The sequence below is a fragment of the Poromitra crassiceps genome (assembly GCF_964638095.1).
Source record: "Poromitra crassiceps genome assembly, chromosome: 2".
In the NCBI taxonomy this organism is placed as follows: domain Eukaryota; kingdom Metazoa; phylum Chordata; class Actinopteri; order Beryciformes; family Melamphaidae; genus Poromitra; species Poromitra crassiceps.
The window spans coordinates 5567878-5586091 of record NC_139624.1 but is presented as its reverse complement, the minus strand read 5'-3'; the positions used below and the strand labels follow the sequence as shown (position 1 = coordinate 5586091).

The 18214-nt window shown below is 42.5% G+C and overlaps 1 protein-coding gene across 1 annotated transcript; it reads left to right on the top strand.

The window, feature by feature from the left end:
- Positions 1–4401: 4401 nt before the first annotated feature.
- On the top strand, positions 4402–14192 carry LOC310793655 (uncharacterized protein). The gene is made up of 18 exons (XM_083655503.1): positions 4402–5382; positions 5976–6039; positions 6177–6248; positions 6580–6672; positions 6793–6852; positions 6984–7109; positions 7230–7319; positions 7426–7497; positions 7617–7748; positions 8338–8394; positions 8977–9006; positions 11248–11298; positions 11672–11776; positions 12497–12529; positions 12792–12982; positions 13213–13277; positions 13436–13536; positions 13639–14192. Exons 2-18 carry the CDS (start codon positions 5979–5981, stop codon positions 13752–13754), a joined length of 1455 nt encoding a protein of 484 aa, XP_083511629.1. The 5' UTR covers positions 4402–5382; positions 5976–5978; the 3' UTR covers positions 13755–14192.
- The last annotated feature ends 4022 nt before the right edge of the window (positions 14193–18214 follow it).

Sequence of the window (18214 nt, the reverse complement as noted above, 5' to 3'; positions counted from 1 at the left end):
GTAAAGCACCTTGAATTGCCTTTGTGTATGAAAGGTGCTATATAAATAAAATTTGACTTGACTTGACTTGACAAATGACTGTTAGCTCTCGACCCAATCAGTCTGTAGTTAAATTCTCAGACCATACGTTCATTCTTAGTCTGAACCAGTGACTCCGACTTTAGCAGCCATTCTGCTGGAGTAAATACATTTGTAGACTGCTGTGGTGAGCACCACCTGAGCATCAATGTCCGAAAAACTGAAGAAATGGTGTTTGACTCTAGATCAACAGGAGACCACAGTCCTATTTGTATCAATGGCCAGAACATCAAACAGGTCTCCTCTTATAAATATCTAGGGGTCTATTTCCATAATCTGCTTAACTGGCAGACGCACGTGTCAAACATCTGCTCAAGGATTCATCAGCGCCTTCATTTTCTGCGGCGTCTGAGAGTCTTTGGAGTTGGTAGATCATTATGATGATCTTTTATAGAGCGGCCATTGAGTTGGTACTGCGCTATGGTATAACTAGTTGGTTCGGGAACCTAACGGTTAAATCAAAAGCCCAAATATTTAACTTGGTCAAGACAGCAGGGAAGGTAATGGGGCAGCCCCCACCCCCTGCCCCCCAGGACTTGTCCAGTCTACTATTCAGCAGGCCAACAACATCTTAGATGACCCCTCGCATGTCCCGAAAGTTTTTTCAACGTTGATTTTTAGTTTAAATCTGGGTGATATTGGGTTTCAACGTCTAAGACCTAATTTCACCCTCTTTTCAACCGGCTAAAATGCGGTTACAACGTCAACGTCTAAAAAAACACAATTAGGTTAATCATATTGTCAAAACATTTGTTGTAGCTTGGAAGAGAGACAATATTGATAGTGTGTGAATTGACATTTGTCCATTTTATTGTGTAGCTGAGAGTTGAAATCTTGTCTACACGAAAACTACATTTCAACGCATTTTATGTCACATGAAATATCATAAATATGGGACTATATAGGCTATGTGCTGCCAGCAAAAAGCTTCCAGGACACAATTATGGTTAATCCTGTAGCGCAATACTAAAAAAATAATAATGAATTGAGTTTCCTGCAGTAACGCGCATGCGCAGTAGGCTACTTTGCGACCACAAAGCAAACTGGGATCTGCGAGCCTGTTCCATACCTGCCTCGTAGACTGGCGAGACCACCGAGACACTTCAATTTGGACCGAGCGAGGTGACTTCACGACATACTTGGTAAGTGCTGCAGTGCGCTAACGCTACCCTTTTCAATAAACAAGCCAGACAAAAATTAGCACGATTAACATTTTATTTTAAGCTATCGCTAGGCTGCTCGTTCTGGCCTGCTAGCGTGTAGCTACCGGTAGCTACCCACCCATATCTCAGTGGTAGCTCACGCGCTAACTCAGTGCTAGCCTCGCCCGTTGAAACTGCAATTTTCGTCGTTCGTTTTTGTGTTATTCGCCACCAGCTATTCGCTTTGTATGGACTGTAGCCTATAGCATAAAATGTTTTTTCACGCTATTTCACATTTAGAGATGCGTGCTTCCGTTGTTCTGGCTTGTAGCGTAGCCTAGCCTAGCCTAGCCAGACTGTCCCCGCACGTGTTGTGGACTGAAGGACCTCAAAACTGTAAGTTAGACCACAGACCCCTATTTGATAAGATTTTGTCCAATCCAGGGTCCCCATCTGGTAATATTTTTGCATTTAGATGTTTTATTACAGAAACTGTATGAAACCAATGACCAAAACAGTCATACTTTCTGTGTTGCCTATGGAATTAGAGCAAAAATAAATTATCCCCCTTGTTGCTGGGGACCCCTGGTTCCCCCTCAAGGACCCCACTTTTGAGAACCACTGAACTACATCACTAAAAACATTGTTGTCTGGCTTACAGGAACCGACAATGTAACTTTGAGCAGTGGTTCTCAAAATATTACTACAAATGTAACTCCTTTCAGACATGTCGTCCATTCACCGGCACAAAGGGATGCTTAACAAACTAAGCACTAAAAAAAAAAAGCCCAAAAAAAGGCACCAGAGTAAGTTAATTATTTCTGAGTAGTTAAGTGTCTGCCCTGGTACCCGCCACCTTTGTCACTCTCCATGAGTTCCCAAAATTCCAAAAGACTTGGAAAATATCGGATAATCAAATATGCACCCCTAATTCTTGCATCCCCTTTATTCTCTTCAGGCTTTTTGTTTAAAGTTATAAAATGTGGCCATTAAAAACAGCATTAAAACATACTTGTATGAAGGTGTGAGCCTCTACTTGTCTAAGCAGCGTTTGTCCCCCTCAGCTGAACAGTACCAGGAGCAACCGACAGCAATCCAACGGCACCGCCATTGCCAACAGCACACAGGTAAGACAAACTGCAATTTAATCGTAATCCCCGATTGGTCCAATTACATTTCTGGAAACACTGTGTCCTGGTGGAAATCCAGACTGATCCGTGGAGCAAAACAGAAGGCGATTTCACATGACCCAGATGGTTTAACCGGGCTAGAAATGATTATGATTTTTGCTTGATATTTTGGTCACTATTGGTCAGCACAGTTATGTTACTTTTTCCTTCTCAAACTACTTTCTACAAGTGGTGCTCTATTCCTTCATAAAGTATTGACTGTCATAGACTGTGTTGCATAGTTGATTTCTCTACTTTTGACAAAATGTGATATTTTAAGTCGCAATGGAATGATTCATTGATAGAAACCTTTAGTTATCCCCGTGGGGAGATTCAGGTGTCTAAAAGCATCTGCTATATAATGTAATGTAGGCACTGTTTGTCCCCTCAGTGTTCACAGCCGAACAGTGGCAGGAGCAGCTGGCCCTGAATCGGACGCGAATCAAAAACAGCTGCAACAGCACTGCCAATAGCACACAGGTAAGCCAATCGACATAGCTGAATCCGATCCTGAGGCCCTGATTGATCCAATTACAAGCAACTGAAATCACTTCAACTGATATACATCAAATTCAAAGTTAAGGTAGAGGGATGCTCTTATTACCCAGCTGCTGTCAGCATGTGTTAGATCAAATACCCAAATGCCTGAAGTTACAAATGTAAGCGTCAGGATTTTTCTTCAAAGTATGTCTGATAATCGAGATTATAACGTATCTCCAAATCCCAACCCTTCCCCTCATCCCTCACCCCCTTCACTATAACCCATCCTCTACTTGTCCCCCTCCCTCCTTGTGTCTAAAAGGGTTTGCTCCTCCCGGGCAGTTGGACTGGCCTGCGGCCACTACCTCAAGCCCAGCTCAAACTAATTCTACACTGCAGTTATTTAAGGGTTCGGAATCTGGACTCCAACCATCATGGATACTAATTATCTTCGGAAATCGAGGGCAAGAAATGCAAAAATCAGTGCTTTAGCTGCTGGGTACCCAACTGATGCTGAACCAGAGGCTTCTGATACACATGTGGGTTCTGACACATCTGAAAATGAGGGTTCTGACCCCTTCATACATGAGGGGTCTGACACGTCCGCACTCGAGGGACACAGTGGATTTCCCATGCATGAGGGTTTTGCTGCTTCTGTGGAAGAGGTCACAGGTAACACCTCTGCACTTGAGGGACACAGTGGATTGTCCACACACCATGATTCTGCTGCTTCCGCAGAACATGATCCAGCAGACTCTGATGAAGATGATGATTTTGGCTATATGGAGCATCCCATTTCCAGTGACTCAGAACCAGAGCTTGTAGATGTAGAATCCGATTCGGAAGATGAAGTTCCTAATTTAGCTAAAGATTTGTCAGATTGGGCCACACACACCAACCAATCACACAGAAATGTAAATGAACTTCTCAGTGTTCTCCGAAAACATGGCTCTCAGCTCCCCAAAGATGCCCGGACCCTGCTTTCCACACCGCGCGCTGTGACTTCTGTTGAAAAATGCAATGGACAGTACATATACTATGGCCTGGAGACATGCATATTAAAACACATTAGACAGCGCTCAAATTTCAGAGGAGACATCGAATTAATTTTAAATGTCGATGGTGTTCCTCTTTTCAAATCATCTAAATTGCAATTCTGGCCGATATTGGTAACATTTAAAAATTCTGAACCATTCCTGGTTGCACTATTTTGTGCAACAGAAAAGCCCAATCCAGTTGAGGATTATTTGCAGGACTTGGTTGAGGAAATCAAGGCGCTCCAACAAAATGGCATACTTCATCAAGGCACCATGCACAAGGTTGAAGTTAAGGCCTTTGTCTGTGATGCCCCTGCAAGAGCATTCCTAAAGTGCATTATTGGACACACTGGATTTCAAGGGTGTGAGCGGTGTGTGGCAACTACCATTAGTGTCCAGAGGAGAGTCACCTACCCCTCAAAAGACACGTTTGAGTCCAGGGCGGATGTGGGCTTCAATCAACTCCGCTATGCAGGCCATCAGAAAAGCCCATCACCCCTCAGCAGTGCTGGAGTTCTGTGTGTTCAGGGATTTGCCTTGGACTACATGCACCTCGTTTGTCTTGGCGTGGTGAAAAGAATGCTGATATATCTGTTGCGTGGACCAGCTGAGTGCAGGCTCGCACCAGTACTGAGGCAGGAAATCTCAAATCGGATGCTAATGCTGCGGGGTACCATGCCAACAGAGTTTGCAAGGCAACCCCGTGCTTTGCATGAAGTGGATCGCTGGAAGGCAACAGAGTTCCGCCAGTTCCTGTTGTACACAGGACCAGTTGTTCTGCGGGACATCTTGGTGGATGACTCCTATGTACACTTTCTCTCATTGACGGTGGGTATGTCTTTTCTTCTGGAGTCTGATGCTCAGAAGAGAGAGGCATATCGTGGTTATGCTGCCAACCTTCTGAAGCACTTTGTGGACAGGTGCGAAGAGTTATATGGACCAACGTTCACAGTTTACAATGTCCACAGTGTGCAGCATTTGCATGAAGATGTAGCACACTTCAAGTCTTCACTGAACGAGGTGTCGGCTTTTCCATTTGAGAATCACCTCCAGGTCTTAAAAAAAATGGTGAGGAACAGTAACAACCCGATCACTCAGGTAACTAAAAGGCTGGCAGAGAAAGAAGGCCACCAAAGGCCCACAGGACGCCAAAAACAGACGGCCCGATATGTGTCTGCCAAAGCACGTGACTGCTGCTTTCTCCTGAAGAATGACAGCTATGCCTTTGTTCGTCAGAAAAGACCTGATGGAACTCTTGTTGCTGAAGTCATTAGGCAGGATGACACGCTGGACTTATTCGAGAGTCCCTGCAAGTCCAAACTCCTCGACATAATTTATGTCAAGACCCCCATGGACAAGGCAAAAAGATGTCTGTTACAGCAGAAAGACTTGCACAGAAAAACAGTGTGCCTTCCGTACGCAGACGGGTTCGCCGTCTTCCCCCTTCTCCAGGATATGGAATGACTATTGATTTTCGTAATTATTACAAATTTTATATAGGTGTGTTTTCTTTGGGAAATGCTACACATATTAACACTGCGAGGCCAGGACAAATCTTGGAACTTGGAGGATGTAACTTTTTGATTAAAAAAACTATTTGATGGAAAAAGGGTAACCAAATGTGCATTAATCACATCATATAAATTACAGCCGTTGTGGTCCATATAAACCAATTTGCAATAATTTATGTTGCTGCATAATGGATAAGATAAGCCAGACTGTCTCTTCTACATTCTTCAAATGCAGCTTAAACAGCCTGTAATTCACACCCACAGAACATTGACAAATTAAGTAGGGGGGGGGGGGGGCTTCAAACCGGAGGAAGTTGCAACCGATGCAGGTGATTGGAGAAATACGCGCGGGTGTCCCGCCTAAGGCCAATCAGCTTAGGCGGGACATCCCCCTCTCATCGCTCATTATTTTCCCTGAACTTCCCTTACCGTTTTGACCATGTTTTCCGTGCTTGAATTACAGGCGTTTAGGCGGAAGCATTTAGTAAATTGCCAGAGACAACAGTCTGTCTTACGAGACTAGGTCATCCCTAATTGTTATCCAAATTCTCTTCCCAGGTGATGGCTTTAAGGTTGGCGAAGAGACTGAGGAAGAAAAAACAATTTGAGGGTTTCCTTACAGGTGAGTTTATGTCGTGCTGTATCATAAAAGCTACTTTACCTTGCATATGTAATAGATTGTATAATAGCTGCTTCCAAATACCATCTGTGCAGTTATAATAGGCCTCTATAAACTCAATGCAGCTTATCTTTTGATAGGTGATTCTGCGGAGTTATCACCAGCTTCCCCCCCCCAAAAAAAGGCTGAACAGGATGAAGCAAATCCTTCACGTGAGTAATAAGTGACGTAATCAGTGACTCTCAAACTTCTTTAGTTTCAGTAATCAGTACTCACTTGCCCTGAATTCTGAATCAAAAGTACCTTTTACCCAACAACTGTAGAACATTTAGCTCAGAAAACTTCAAGAGAAAACTATACTGTACAAAATATGAATATTAATTATTTGAAAGTTTCATCGATGTTCCATGATTTATATTCTGAAATGTCAAGTTTTCCCCTTTCTCTCAAGTACTGCCTGTAGGCACATCCACATGCTAGATTTACCCCAGTTTGTGAATCACTCTAGAGTCTAACAAACGGTAAATGATGTCTCCTGAACAGAGACATCGTACCAGAGAGCTGGACCTGATCTCCCAGACCCACCAATTAAATTTAGGAGACCTCCCAAACAGCCAGCTCCATCCACTCAAACACGTGAGTAATGTGGGACATTGATGAGATTTTTCAATGTTGTGATGTGTTCATATTGAATTTTTAACAGGTGATGTATTTAGCCCAGGGTACAGCTAACTGAAAGTCTTATTTCCAATTCAGAGACTTCAAAGCAGTTAACCCATAAGGCTGCTCGGCCCGTGCCACCATCCAATCCACCACGTGAGTAATACAGGACAGACAAATTACATTTTTTATACATGTAGTGATAAGTTCATATTGGATTTGTTGTTATACTGGTGTACGTTGGACTCCTGAGTACTACAAACTGAAGTCTGTGGTTCCCCAAACAGCACAACAGGTTGCAGAATGGTCTATGGACCTTTTTGCAAATCCATCATGCCAGGGCCCCAATCTCCCAGACCCACCAATTAAATCCAGGAGACCTCCCAAACAGCCAGCTCCATCCACTCAAACACGTGAGTAATGTGGGACATTGATGAGATTTTTCAATGTTGTGATGTGTTCATATTGAATTTTTAACATGTGATGTATTTAGCCCAGGGTACAGCTAACTGAAAATCTTATTTTCAATACAGAGAGTTCAAAGCAGTTAACCAAACATGCAGTCTTAGGCAGTCTTAATCGTAAGACAACTGCCAACCTGCCACCACCATCCAATCCACCACGTGAGTAATACAGGACTAAGATTTAAGTTTTCATATTGAATATTTTCTTATACTGGTGTACTCTGGACTCAACAAGTAACTGAAAGTCTGGGGTTTCCCAAAACAGCAGAACCTTTGGATTTGTCTATGGACCTTTCGGCCCAACAAGAAGTCTCTCCACCCTCATCCATTTCTTCATGTGAGTATTAGAATGTTGTTCTGTTGTCTCTTCAGATTTTTGGGACACATTTGATGCAAGTCTGTTCTTGCCAAATTTTCAATATTGCTTGTTCATGCTGTTTTATTACTGTCGTGAAGTTGGCAGGGGATCTCCTGATGCAACATACATCCCTGATCTATCCTCTACCCCTCAAACTCCACAAGACGGTCTATTTGAGGCCAACCTTTCACCTGTAGTCCCTTCACCTGTGGCAACACCCCCCATAGCAGGTACACTCTAACCACTGACAAAATACTCCATGTTGTGGAATTAAAAGAAATACAGAAATGTTTGCAGGCCTTAAAGTGATAGTTTTCAGCTTTTGATGTTTGGTGGTATAAGGTAATTATTGATAGTCAGTGTGTTCCCTGCATAGTCAGTGTGTTCCCTGCAGTAGATGGTGGTTGGCGCGCCCCCAGTTTGGAGTAAGAGTAACGTTACTACTGGCAAGGACGCAAAACATTGTACTGCTAACAGTGGAGCCACACTTGCAGGATGTCTCTACTGCCCATTCACTTTGTCTTGAACATGCTGCTCATCGCCTTGCAAAGCATGCTGGGATACCTGGCGACGCGATCCAATACAAAGTGAATGGGCAGCAGCAACAGTCTGTGTCAAACGTCGCGCAAGTGTGGCTGCAGCGTGAGGAGGGGGATTCATCAGAAAAACATATTTTAGGCACCTAAAAGAAGGCCCACCCCAATAAATCAATAGTTATCATCCTGCTAGACAAGGATATAAACATGATATAAAGTGGGACTGTTTGTTTACTGGATTTGCTACTGACACACAAATTAATTCACGGCCCCCCACACACAGGTCTGCAGCTACATAGAAAGGCACTGGGGAAAAACAACAAAAGCACTCCAAAAAGAGGTATGTAACCACCACCAGTGCACTACAGTCATGTATAAAGATGTCTATTAATCTATCATATCGTATAGTAAACCTCTGCATCAAGCGATCCACCGGCCGGGTCTCGGGTCAATTCTAAAGAAGCCACTCCGGGTCGGGTATGGGTCTCTGACATTGAAATGCAGGGTCCAATCCGATTAGTGGCTATCACAGTTGTCAATCACCCCTTGTTCCATCGTCAAATAACTAATTAGAAACCAGTGTATTGGAAAAATTTGCACTTGGACCTACAAGAGGTATTCAGGTATGCCTGGACCCCCGGATATATCTGACCCCCGACCGGGTCCCTTGTCCATTCGAAAGAAGTGACTTTGGGTCCTGGCTGGGGCTGACATTTAACGTGTTTGGCCGGGTTCGGGTCTCCGCTTTTTATTTCTAATAATAGATGGGTGCCTTTGGGTCCGGGTACAAATCTCCCTGGTCCATTAGGGTCTGGGTCTGTCAATTTGGACCCATGAAGACCTCTAGGTCCAAGTGCTAGTCCATTCCTATGATTTGCCGCTAATAACCATATTTTTGATGATTTGTTCATTGATAATGCAGGAGGACCATCCCCCAGTCAGAGGTTTAAAGGTAAGACTACACAATTGCACCGACATCACTAGTCCTTCTATCCTGCCAATGTAAAAATGTGCCTTAAAGCCCCCCCTCCAGTCAACCAGTATGTTTAAATGCACTTAAAAAATCTAATTATTGCGTTAGTCTGCCTAAAACCGGATTTTTGAAATGCATGTAAACATGTTATCTCGACTGAAATCAAAGTTATAAAAGTCCGACTAACGCACCCATATAATGCGATTGGGAGTCGATTTACTCCTGCATGTATACAGGCCAGTCGGACTGGAAACATGCACTAACGTGCTTTGACCCGGAAGTCGGACAGGGTGTAAAACGGTTGTTAGCGGCCACTGAGCGATTAGCTAAAGCTAAATGTGACTTTCGTTGATGTGTTCGCTAAATCTGTGTCTAGAATATATTTTTTTAATGGAATATCTTAGTTTCAGCTGTATTGAGCACACAAGGGGCAGCTTTGTGTTACGTGACCATCCCTGCATTTGAACGGTTCATCGGTGCTCTCTCAGCACATAAACACAACCTCGCTCGACCACATAAACACAGAACACAGCAAAACAATGTCCTATCGCTTAAATACAGAGGGCGCAGCGTCTCAACATAAACGCACTGCCATACTATTATATAGGCCAGAAGTGATCGTTTTGAGGGCAAACGTTTGTATAATTATATCTTTTTTTTATTTTTATGAAATGGCTGCATTATTAACTCATTGAGTGCCAGCCACTTTTGGAGAACGGACGCTCCCAGTGCCAGAGTTTCAGAGCTTTTTTCAGTGATTTCTCGAGGCCCACAGAATATTGTGTGATATTACTATGTAAACAATGAACACGCAAAAAGAACGATGAGACTCTTTTCTATCATCAGCAAAAACAGGTTTATTGATATCATTTTCCGTTCTTTAGTTATCAGCCGGAGAAGATAGCTTGATTTAACAAAAAAGAGCATTTTTTTTCTAGAAGCTGAGATAATGGCCCTTTTGTGAAATTAAACATTTCAAACACATCACTGACTCTGAAGCTAATTTTCTGATGTAGTCACACCTCAAAAATAATTTCCTTCAATAAAACAGTGAGGCCAGGGAATTTTGTTTGGCAGAATAATATTTTTAGCTGCAACCATATATGGTTATTTTAGCTGGCCCCTGCGTGCGCTGCTGGTTGCAGCTTCTTGCTGCTGGTGGGCATCGGATATTCTGGCTTGCGTTTGCCAACCCTGTCCTGCTGCCTGGGTCTGTCTGGGTGTTGTGTGGCTGTGTGCTGCTCTCCCCCCACCCCCCCCGCCCCGCCTCGCCTCGCCTCGCCTCAACTGCACACTCCTCCCTGTATGGGAGGTGGCTCTCTGCTGAGTTTGCTCTGACTGCACTGTGAAGGGTGCGCGGCGACATCCAGCTTTTTCCGCGTGTGTTTGTCACCGGCTACTACTGTATGCTTCCAGTTGAGAATAATAACGATGATCATGCGAATGGGCTGTCGCAGCAATGGAGGAGCTCAATTGTGGGAGCAGATTGGCTGCTGCCTGTTGCAGGCACATCTAACGTTAAAACGCTTCATGCATATCGATGCATACGGATGCGATGCGATTTCCGTTTCCCCAACGACTTATTCTCTGTTTTTCTCTGCCTTTCTGTTAACCTGGAGAGCACTGTCGCCACCTAAGGGTTCTGTAAAATAGGTTATAGACCTCCAATAGCTATAATATTTGTACAGGAGAGGCAGAAGGCTTTGATCGACGCCCCACCGTCAAAAAACGCAATTGACGAACATGTCCGTCCTTGGCACTCTACGTTACTATTTGAAATGACGAACATGTCCGTCCATGGCACTCAATGAGTTAAGAGACTTGGTAGAATTGGCGGAGCCTACGGGGAAAGAGTGCACCTATCGTAGCGGAGGCAACATGATTCCATCCAAAAATCGATTTCCCACCCGTGCTTGTATACTGAGACAAGGAACGTAGTCAGAGTAAATAGCCAAATCAAGCTATAACCATAGCTCGACTTAACTGTGCATGTAAACGTACTGAATGTTTTAGCCCGTGTAACGGTTGGTGTTCTTTTTCAAGCATTAACAATGTTCTATGAGCTTATGCTGTATACTCGCACGTCCTCTGTTTCTGGGCGAAAGAACTTCAACACGAACCAAAGGCCAATAGGCAAACGTCGGCAAAAAAACTAATGAGCAATAACGTTTGCAAATATTAATGATGCCTTGCTAATTTTTTTTTTTTTTTTTCATGAAGCTGCCAGGGCACATCAGAGACAATTGTTGCACAGGACTTCCCCTGCTAAAGGTATGAAAGTACTGCAATTATTTACCCCCAGTATCTTGTGTCGGGGCGGCTGTGGCTCAGGAGGTAGAGCGGGTGGTTCGATCCCCGGCTCCTCCAGTCCGCATGTCAAAGTGTCCTTGGGCAAGACACTGAACCCCAAATTGCTCCCGATGGCTGTGCCAGCACCCTGCATGGCAGCTTGTCACCTTAGGTGTATGAATGTGCGTGTGAATGGGTGAATGTAGGCACTTTGTAAAGCGCTTTGGATAAAAGCGCTTTATAAATCCAGTCCTTTTTTATGTCATGCCACAATTTCTAAAAACAAAAACTTAATGTAGCACTGAGGTTTGTTCATTTCAGAATGTTCATCCTATCATGATTGTAATTTTGTTAGGTTATGAAAATGCCAACCAATCTACTCAACAAGGGACCAGCCTCAACAGCTCCACAGATGATCAACATAACACAGGTGGAAGTACTCAAAGACGGATGGAAAGAGGTGAGCCCTCACCACTAACAGTACTAGAGCCAGCCCTGTATTGCAAAACTTACAGCAATGGTTCTCAAATTTTTTCACATGAAGGAGCCCTAAACTGACCCAAATCGGACCACAAACCCCCATTAGATAGGATTTTGTCCAACGGTCCCCCATATAATAGGATGATGCGTTCTGATGTTGTATTACAGAAAGTGTATAGAACACATGACCAAAATAGTCATTGATAAATTGTTTTACTTACTAATGAAATTATAGCAACAATAAATTCCCCCGTTTTGGCTGGGCACTCCCTCAAGGACCCCTGGGGGTCGCCGGACCCCCATTTGAGATCCATTGCCTTACAGTATGTCCTAAACCAGTGGATCTCAATGTGGGGTCCTTGTGGGGGTCCCCAATCAAACTGAATCGTTAAACTTCACCATTGTTTCAAAGAAGTTAACACCATTATAGAATGGAGGATGACTGTTTTCATTATCTGTATTGTCGGTAGAGATAAACTGTAATGAAAGCAGTCCTTATACATTCTGTAATGGGTTTTAGTTCTTTGAAATAATGGTGAAGTTTAACTATTTATTTTGCTTGGGGACCCCTTGTGTTCGTTGACACCCCTCACACTAATAAAACATAAGCAAATAGTCTTTCAATTTTTAACAATTGCAGACTATTTGACTGACAGGTTCCACACACTATCATACATTTATATTTCCATTTTTCCCTCAGGATCGAAAAGGGTCTTCCCGATGTCCAGAGCAAGTAAGTAATAACTTTTGTACTGTGTTTGGTCTATAATGTGTTCAGCAATGTTTTGCGAACACTGATGAAGGCTTTTGCTGGAACACATCCGTTGTTGTTGGTCTGACCATGAGTGAACAAAAAACAAGGAAAGATTGCTAGCTTCTTTGGCCTAGCAGCCTTTGTTTTCTTTGACTCAATTGTGCTCGCAGTTGGTGAGTTTGTACAACAATGTAGTATTATCCACACCAACGGGTGTTAGATGTGGACTTTTATTTTTAAGAATTCCAGAAAGTGGTCCTCGGGAAGTTTGTGGACCTCGCCGATGAGATCGGAGAAATGAGGAGAGACATCAGACAAATCGGGAGAGGGGTGGAGCCAGAGCTCCTAAGAGAAATACGCCAAATAAAGACCCCTGAAGAGCTGGAAGAGCTGGAAGCCAGACTGATTCAAGCCGAACAGAGGGCGTTATTGGTAAGCAATTTCACTTAAAAAAATATGTATGCATGTGTATGCATGTATGTGTATGTATGTATATGTATGTATGTATGTATGTATATATTATGTATGTATATGTATATGTATATATAGATATAGATATAGATAGTGCATTTATAAGTAATTGAAGAAAACACAATTAGTGTTATGAAAGAAATGGGCTGTCTCTACAACGCATGGCATTGTGCACCTTCTTTTTTAAACAGGTTCAGCAGCTGGCCAACATTGGTGGAAAGAACGCTAAGGACGCCACGTATAAAACCATGGACCGGTATGGACATCATACCCACATAATGTTGTCAAATAAACAAGTGCTAACAAAATGTTTCTGACATGATCTCATTATCGAACAATGCAAGCATTATTGAAGTAGTTCTTCAATACTACAATACAAACTTCTTCACTGACACTACAATTTCTCATTTACAGTCTTTTCACAAACAAAATCATGGCCATGTTCAACATGAAGGGCGGTGGTCAGAAAAAAAAGAGGCCCTTCAAGGAAACTGCTGTGTTCTCTGTGGTTAAAGGTAATACTGTATATTCGTTGTGCAAAATTAGCTATGTTTAATCAGTGTACATTCAGAGCCTGATGAAACCTAAAAGATTATGCTATTCCTCTTTTATTACAGATGCTGTCATGAGGTCCTACGCCAGCGCCACAGAGTCAGAAATCCACAATGCCATGGCTGACCATTTGAAGCAGGCTCCTGGGAGGTCCGGTGGTGGTGGCTTTGAGAAAAACTAAAATGAAGCAATTCTGTATTTAATTTGTATTATGTTTTGCCCATTGTTCATGTCACTGTAACTTTCCTTCTGCCCAGAGCGCTTTCCAGTTTAATCTAAGTTCAATAATATTGAATGAGAACATAGTTCATGTTTGATTTGAGTGAGGTATTTTTACATTGATGTTTCATACAATTTCAGTTTTTATTTGCCATGTTGCTGCACAGAACGAAATGGTCGACACCTTTTGACCTTTCTCACCCTTGCTTTTTCATATATTTTGTAACTGGAGTTTTATGTTTATATTTTAGGAAGCTTTATAGGGGATCCTATGAAGCCAGCCTTGTGATGTCAAATTCACTCTAGCTCAGCGGTTCCCAGCATTTAACGAGTCACTGCGCCTTGGCTGGCCATTTGAAGCAGGCTCCTGGGAGGTCCGGTGGTGGTGGCTTTGAGAAAAATTTAAATTAAGGAATTTTGTATTTACAGTGCGGTCTTATATTGATCACCTTGAGGCGGGTCAAAGTGATCACTATAAGCGGATGATCATTACAACATTTTTTATTCTTTATTTCTCATGCACATAACCATGTAATTGACATTTGTATATGTATTACAGTACAGATACAGTAAAGGAATGTTATTGACTTTAAAAATCCATACATTAAGTTAGGCCTCTGAGGTTTAAAAACAGTGGTCTCACGTACACCGAGACGCTCACGCTGCGATCTCTCCACAGGCAGAGATGCCGCAATCTCCATATACAGTAAGTCATGCACCACCAGACATGGAGTATTGCTGCTCCATCTCGCTGGCTCATATTTGACAGTTTGTAAGTAAAAATGAGTAGTTTGACCTTTTCTCCGTTCTCAGGTGGGACAAGGCCCCAAATGATCACTAAGTGGAGTGTTGGTCACTATAAGTCAATTATTTAAACGGCGTGTGTATAGGAATGATTCGGGACCAAGCTTTTTGAACACTATGCGGTTGATCACTATAACATGATCACTAAAAGTGGATTCCACTGTAATTTGTATTTTTATGTTTTCCCCCCATTCATGTCACGAACTTGCCTCTCAGCTCAGAAGTTCCCAACCTTGTCAAAGTCACGGCCCACTTATAAGAGTTGTCAAAGTGTTTTGAGTTCATAGCTTGTTGTAATAAATAGACATCTATTGTGGCCTGTACTACTTTGTCCTTGTGTTTTGTGTATGTTTGACTGTGCAGGTTTATTCATCCACTATCTGCAGACGTTGATTAAACGTTCACATTTAGACCGTATTTAACCCGTTGAAAAACGGGTGAAGACAAGTTTAAAAGTGAAAGTTTTTTCACCCACAATTGAAGACGTTTTTTGAACGTTTACATTTAGACCATATTTCACCAGTATAGGAGCCTGGTTAAATATGGTCTAAATGTAAACGTTCAATAAACGTCTTCAAATAGTGGGTGAAAAAACTTTCACTTTTGAACCTTCCTTGCACGTTTTTTCAACGTTGACACTAAACGTTTTTTAAACGTCTTTTCAACCAAAAAATGCTCGCTGGGGTGCTGAATTCCCAATTTGAGCTTCTAAACTCTGTTTGAGCTTGAATGAATGAATGAATGAATCAAGTATTTATTTGTCCGTTAGGAAAATTGGTTTGTACATCATGGTCATTGGCAAAAAGGACATCAAAAACAACAGACAAGACAACACAAATTATTGGCAACATCAACACATCACAAGATCGTTTATTAGTCCAATGGATGTGGGGACCGATGTGCACGTCGCCGCAGACCAGCGCCGGAAGTCGTAAACTCAATCGTAAACTCGTAAACTCAGGAAGGAGGTACAGGGTCCCTCTCTGGAAACACAATCACTATAAAAACTTGTTTATCCCTCAATCGAACAAGCTCATTAATGAGAAGCTATAGGGGAGGGCAGACGGACACGTAGGACCTGAGAGCTCCTTGAATAGCGTGATATGGGCATAGCCTACGAGATACACATTCATGTATCTATAATGTGTGTGTGTGTGTGTGTGTGTGTGTGTGTGTGTGTGTGTGTGTGTGTGTGTAAGAGGAGGAGAGGGGCAGAGAGAGCGGCGGTGACTGTCTTTAATCAGAGCCTCCACAGTCTGCATGTCAAGTCTGCATCACATGGGTCATAATATGGTGATATTAACTTCGGGCTTCGGACAGGCTCAGGCTCACTTAACCCCTCGGGCCGGGGTAGGGCCTGGCCTGAATGCCACAGACCTGGGTCGGGCTGGGGCCAAAATGTCAGGCCCGTGAAGCTCTCTACACTGTTTAATATTGATTTGCTTGCTGAAAATTGTCTTTTGAAGAACAGGCTCAATACCATAACTGACCCCTGCGGATTGTCTCAATTAATTTCCCAAACAACAAGAATTTCTGTGAATAACATCGGTGTTAAAACTTCTAAATGTATTGATCACATTCTCGCAAACACTCCTGATTTGTGCTTTTCACCCGTTTCAGTCCCAGCTGGCTTCAGTGACCATAATGTAGTTGCTGTCACCAGGAGAACAAAGCTACCAAGCCTGTCCCAAAATGGTAGTCTCAAGATCATTTAAGAAATTTCATGAGGATGATTCTCTTGACAATGTTAAGAATATGAAATGGGCGGATGTATTGATCATCCTGAGATCACTTTGAATTTATTTATGAAGTATTTCATGAAAATTGTGAACATTCATGCACCATTAAGGAAATTCACTGCTAAAGCAAAATGTGCACCTTGGATAGAGATCGCATTGAAGAACTTGATGGCTCAAAGAGATGAGGCCAAAAAGTGTGCTGCTCTTTCTGGTTCTCTTGTTGATAGAAAACATTGTAAGACTTTATAACATTCAGTCATAAGTCATATATAAGCCATTGGTTTGTGGACTTCTGTTTTGAAGCCTGGAGTATGGCCTCGGTAAACACTTTCCTAATGAGTTTATGTCTCAATCACTAGTTTCAGACTATGTTGTAGTTGTAGACTATGTTTTGGGGTGTGATTGACAGGTCGCTTGTCCACTGATCACACAGCTCGCCGATCACAGACCAATACCAGGCCGTGCTCTGTGGGAAACCCCTGGCCTTGTGTTGAGATCCAAGATGGCAATGGCCAAAATGCTATGTGAGGCGTCAAAAAACAGAAGTCCACAGACCAATGGGTCGCCCCCTACAGGTCATTGGAAATAATGCAGGTTTAAGTGCACTTCCACATTGGCTTCAATTTTGACAGCGCTACCCCCTTGTATGTAACACATTTGTGTGATGAATGGTTTACACTTTAGATTAGGGGATGCAGAAAGCCTTGTAAATTAATTGTAATTTATAAGATGTATGGAACACTTCATTTACTAAAGGTTTATATGACTTGCAAGACATTTGTGATATATGTTAAAATAGCATTTATTAATCATCTACAAATGTATATTCATGTTTTGTAAGTGATTAGTTCATCATTAACTAAAGTCTTATAAATGACTTATGACTTAACGTTATTATAAAGTGTTACCCCTATCATGCAAGCTGCTGCTGTAGATGCAGCTGTAGATGCAGTTAGCAGGTGTAGATGCAGCTGTAGATGCAGTTAGCAGGTGTAATTTGGTCAAAATAAAATAGTTTGTACTCAAACTGCTTACTGGTCTGGGGATTATCTTGACCGAGTAGTCGGGTCATGATCTCTGGAAAGAGATATTGCTGTTGAGTTTTTCAAATGTATCTTGCACCATTTTTTGAAAGTGGTCCTCACGTGTGAAGATTATCCAGCTGAACACTGGTTCGCGTTTGATTAAGCTTGCGTTACCCAGAGACCTTAATTGAAGCATCGCGGCAAAAACCCATTCAAAAATCCCAGACAGAAACAGTGAAGAACCAGGAAGTCCGGAACTTCTGTGTTCCGACTACAAAAATATGTCATCCCTGCGGCTCTCTATTGACAGAAAGCTATTCTTTTTCCAAAATATTGAACTCTTTAACTCTCTTTCCAATCCATCTTGTGTGACTCCATCCATTCAACTGCATCATCTAATAATTGGACACCGCACTGTACTGTCTGTTAATTTGTGTTTGCATATAAATGTATTATGAATGAGTATTCTGGTGTGGGTGTGTGTGTTAGATTTATTATGTGAAATACGGTCAGGTGTTATGCATTGTTCTTAAGTACGATGCTGAACGATGTCGGTTTTTTTTGTGAATTCAAATTGCGCATTTTACATTGCTGTAATTCACAGCAATGCCTGGAGAACTGCACTTTCCAAGCTCCTGGTGGGTTTTTAGGCGATTATCCTTAACATTCACTTGCTAATTATATATTGTATCCCTTTCTTTTAGATTGTTATAGCATAATGTGTAAGTAAAGGAACTAAATGAAGCAGTCTGAGCCCATGCAGTGGCCTCTGTGACTCATCTTCCCCCCCGACCGCCTCACAGGCCAGATGGTTACACTGCAGGAAGTTTGGCTCTGTGCTCTGACAAACAGCT

What these genes read in the sequence shown, in the direction of transcription:
- LOC310793655 (XM_083655503.1), top strand. Translation starts at nt 5,979, where the DNA reads ATGGCTTTAAGGTTGGCGAAGAGACTGAGGAAGAAAAAACAATTTGAG. An exon ending in ATTTGAGGGTTTCCTTACAG is followed by an intron (nt 6,040 to 6,176) that starts GTGAGTTTATGT and finishes ATCTTTTGATAG; the next exon opens with GTGATTCTGCGGAGTTATCA. An exon ending in ACCCTCATCCATTTCTTCAT is followed by an intron (nt 7,498 to 7,616) that starts GTGAGTATTAGA and finishes ACTGTCGTGAAG; the next exon opens with TTGGCAGGGGATCTCCTGAT.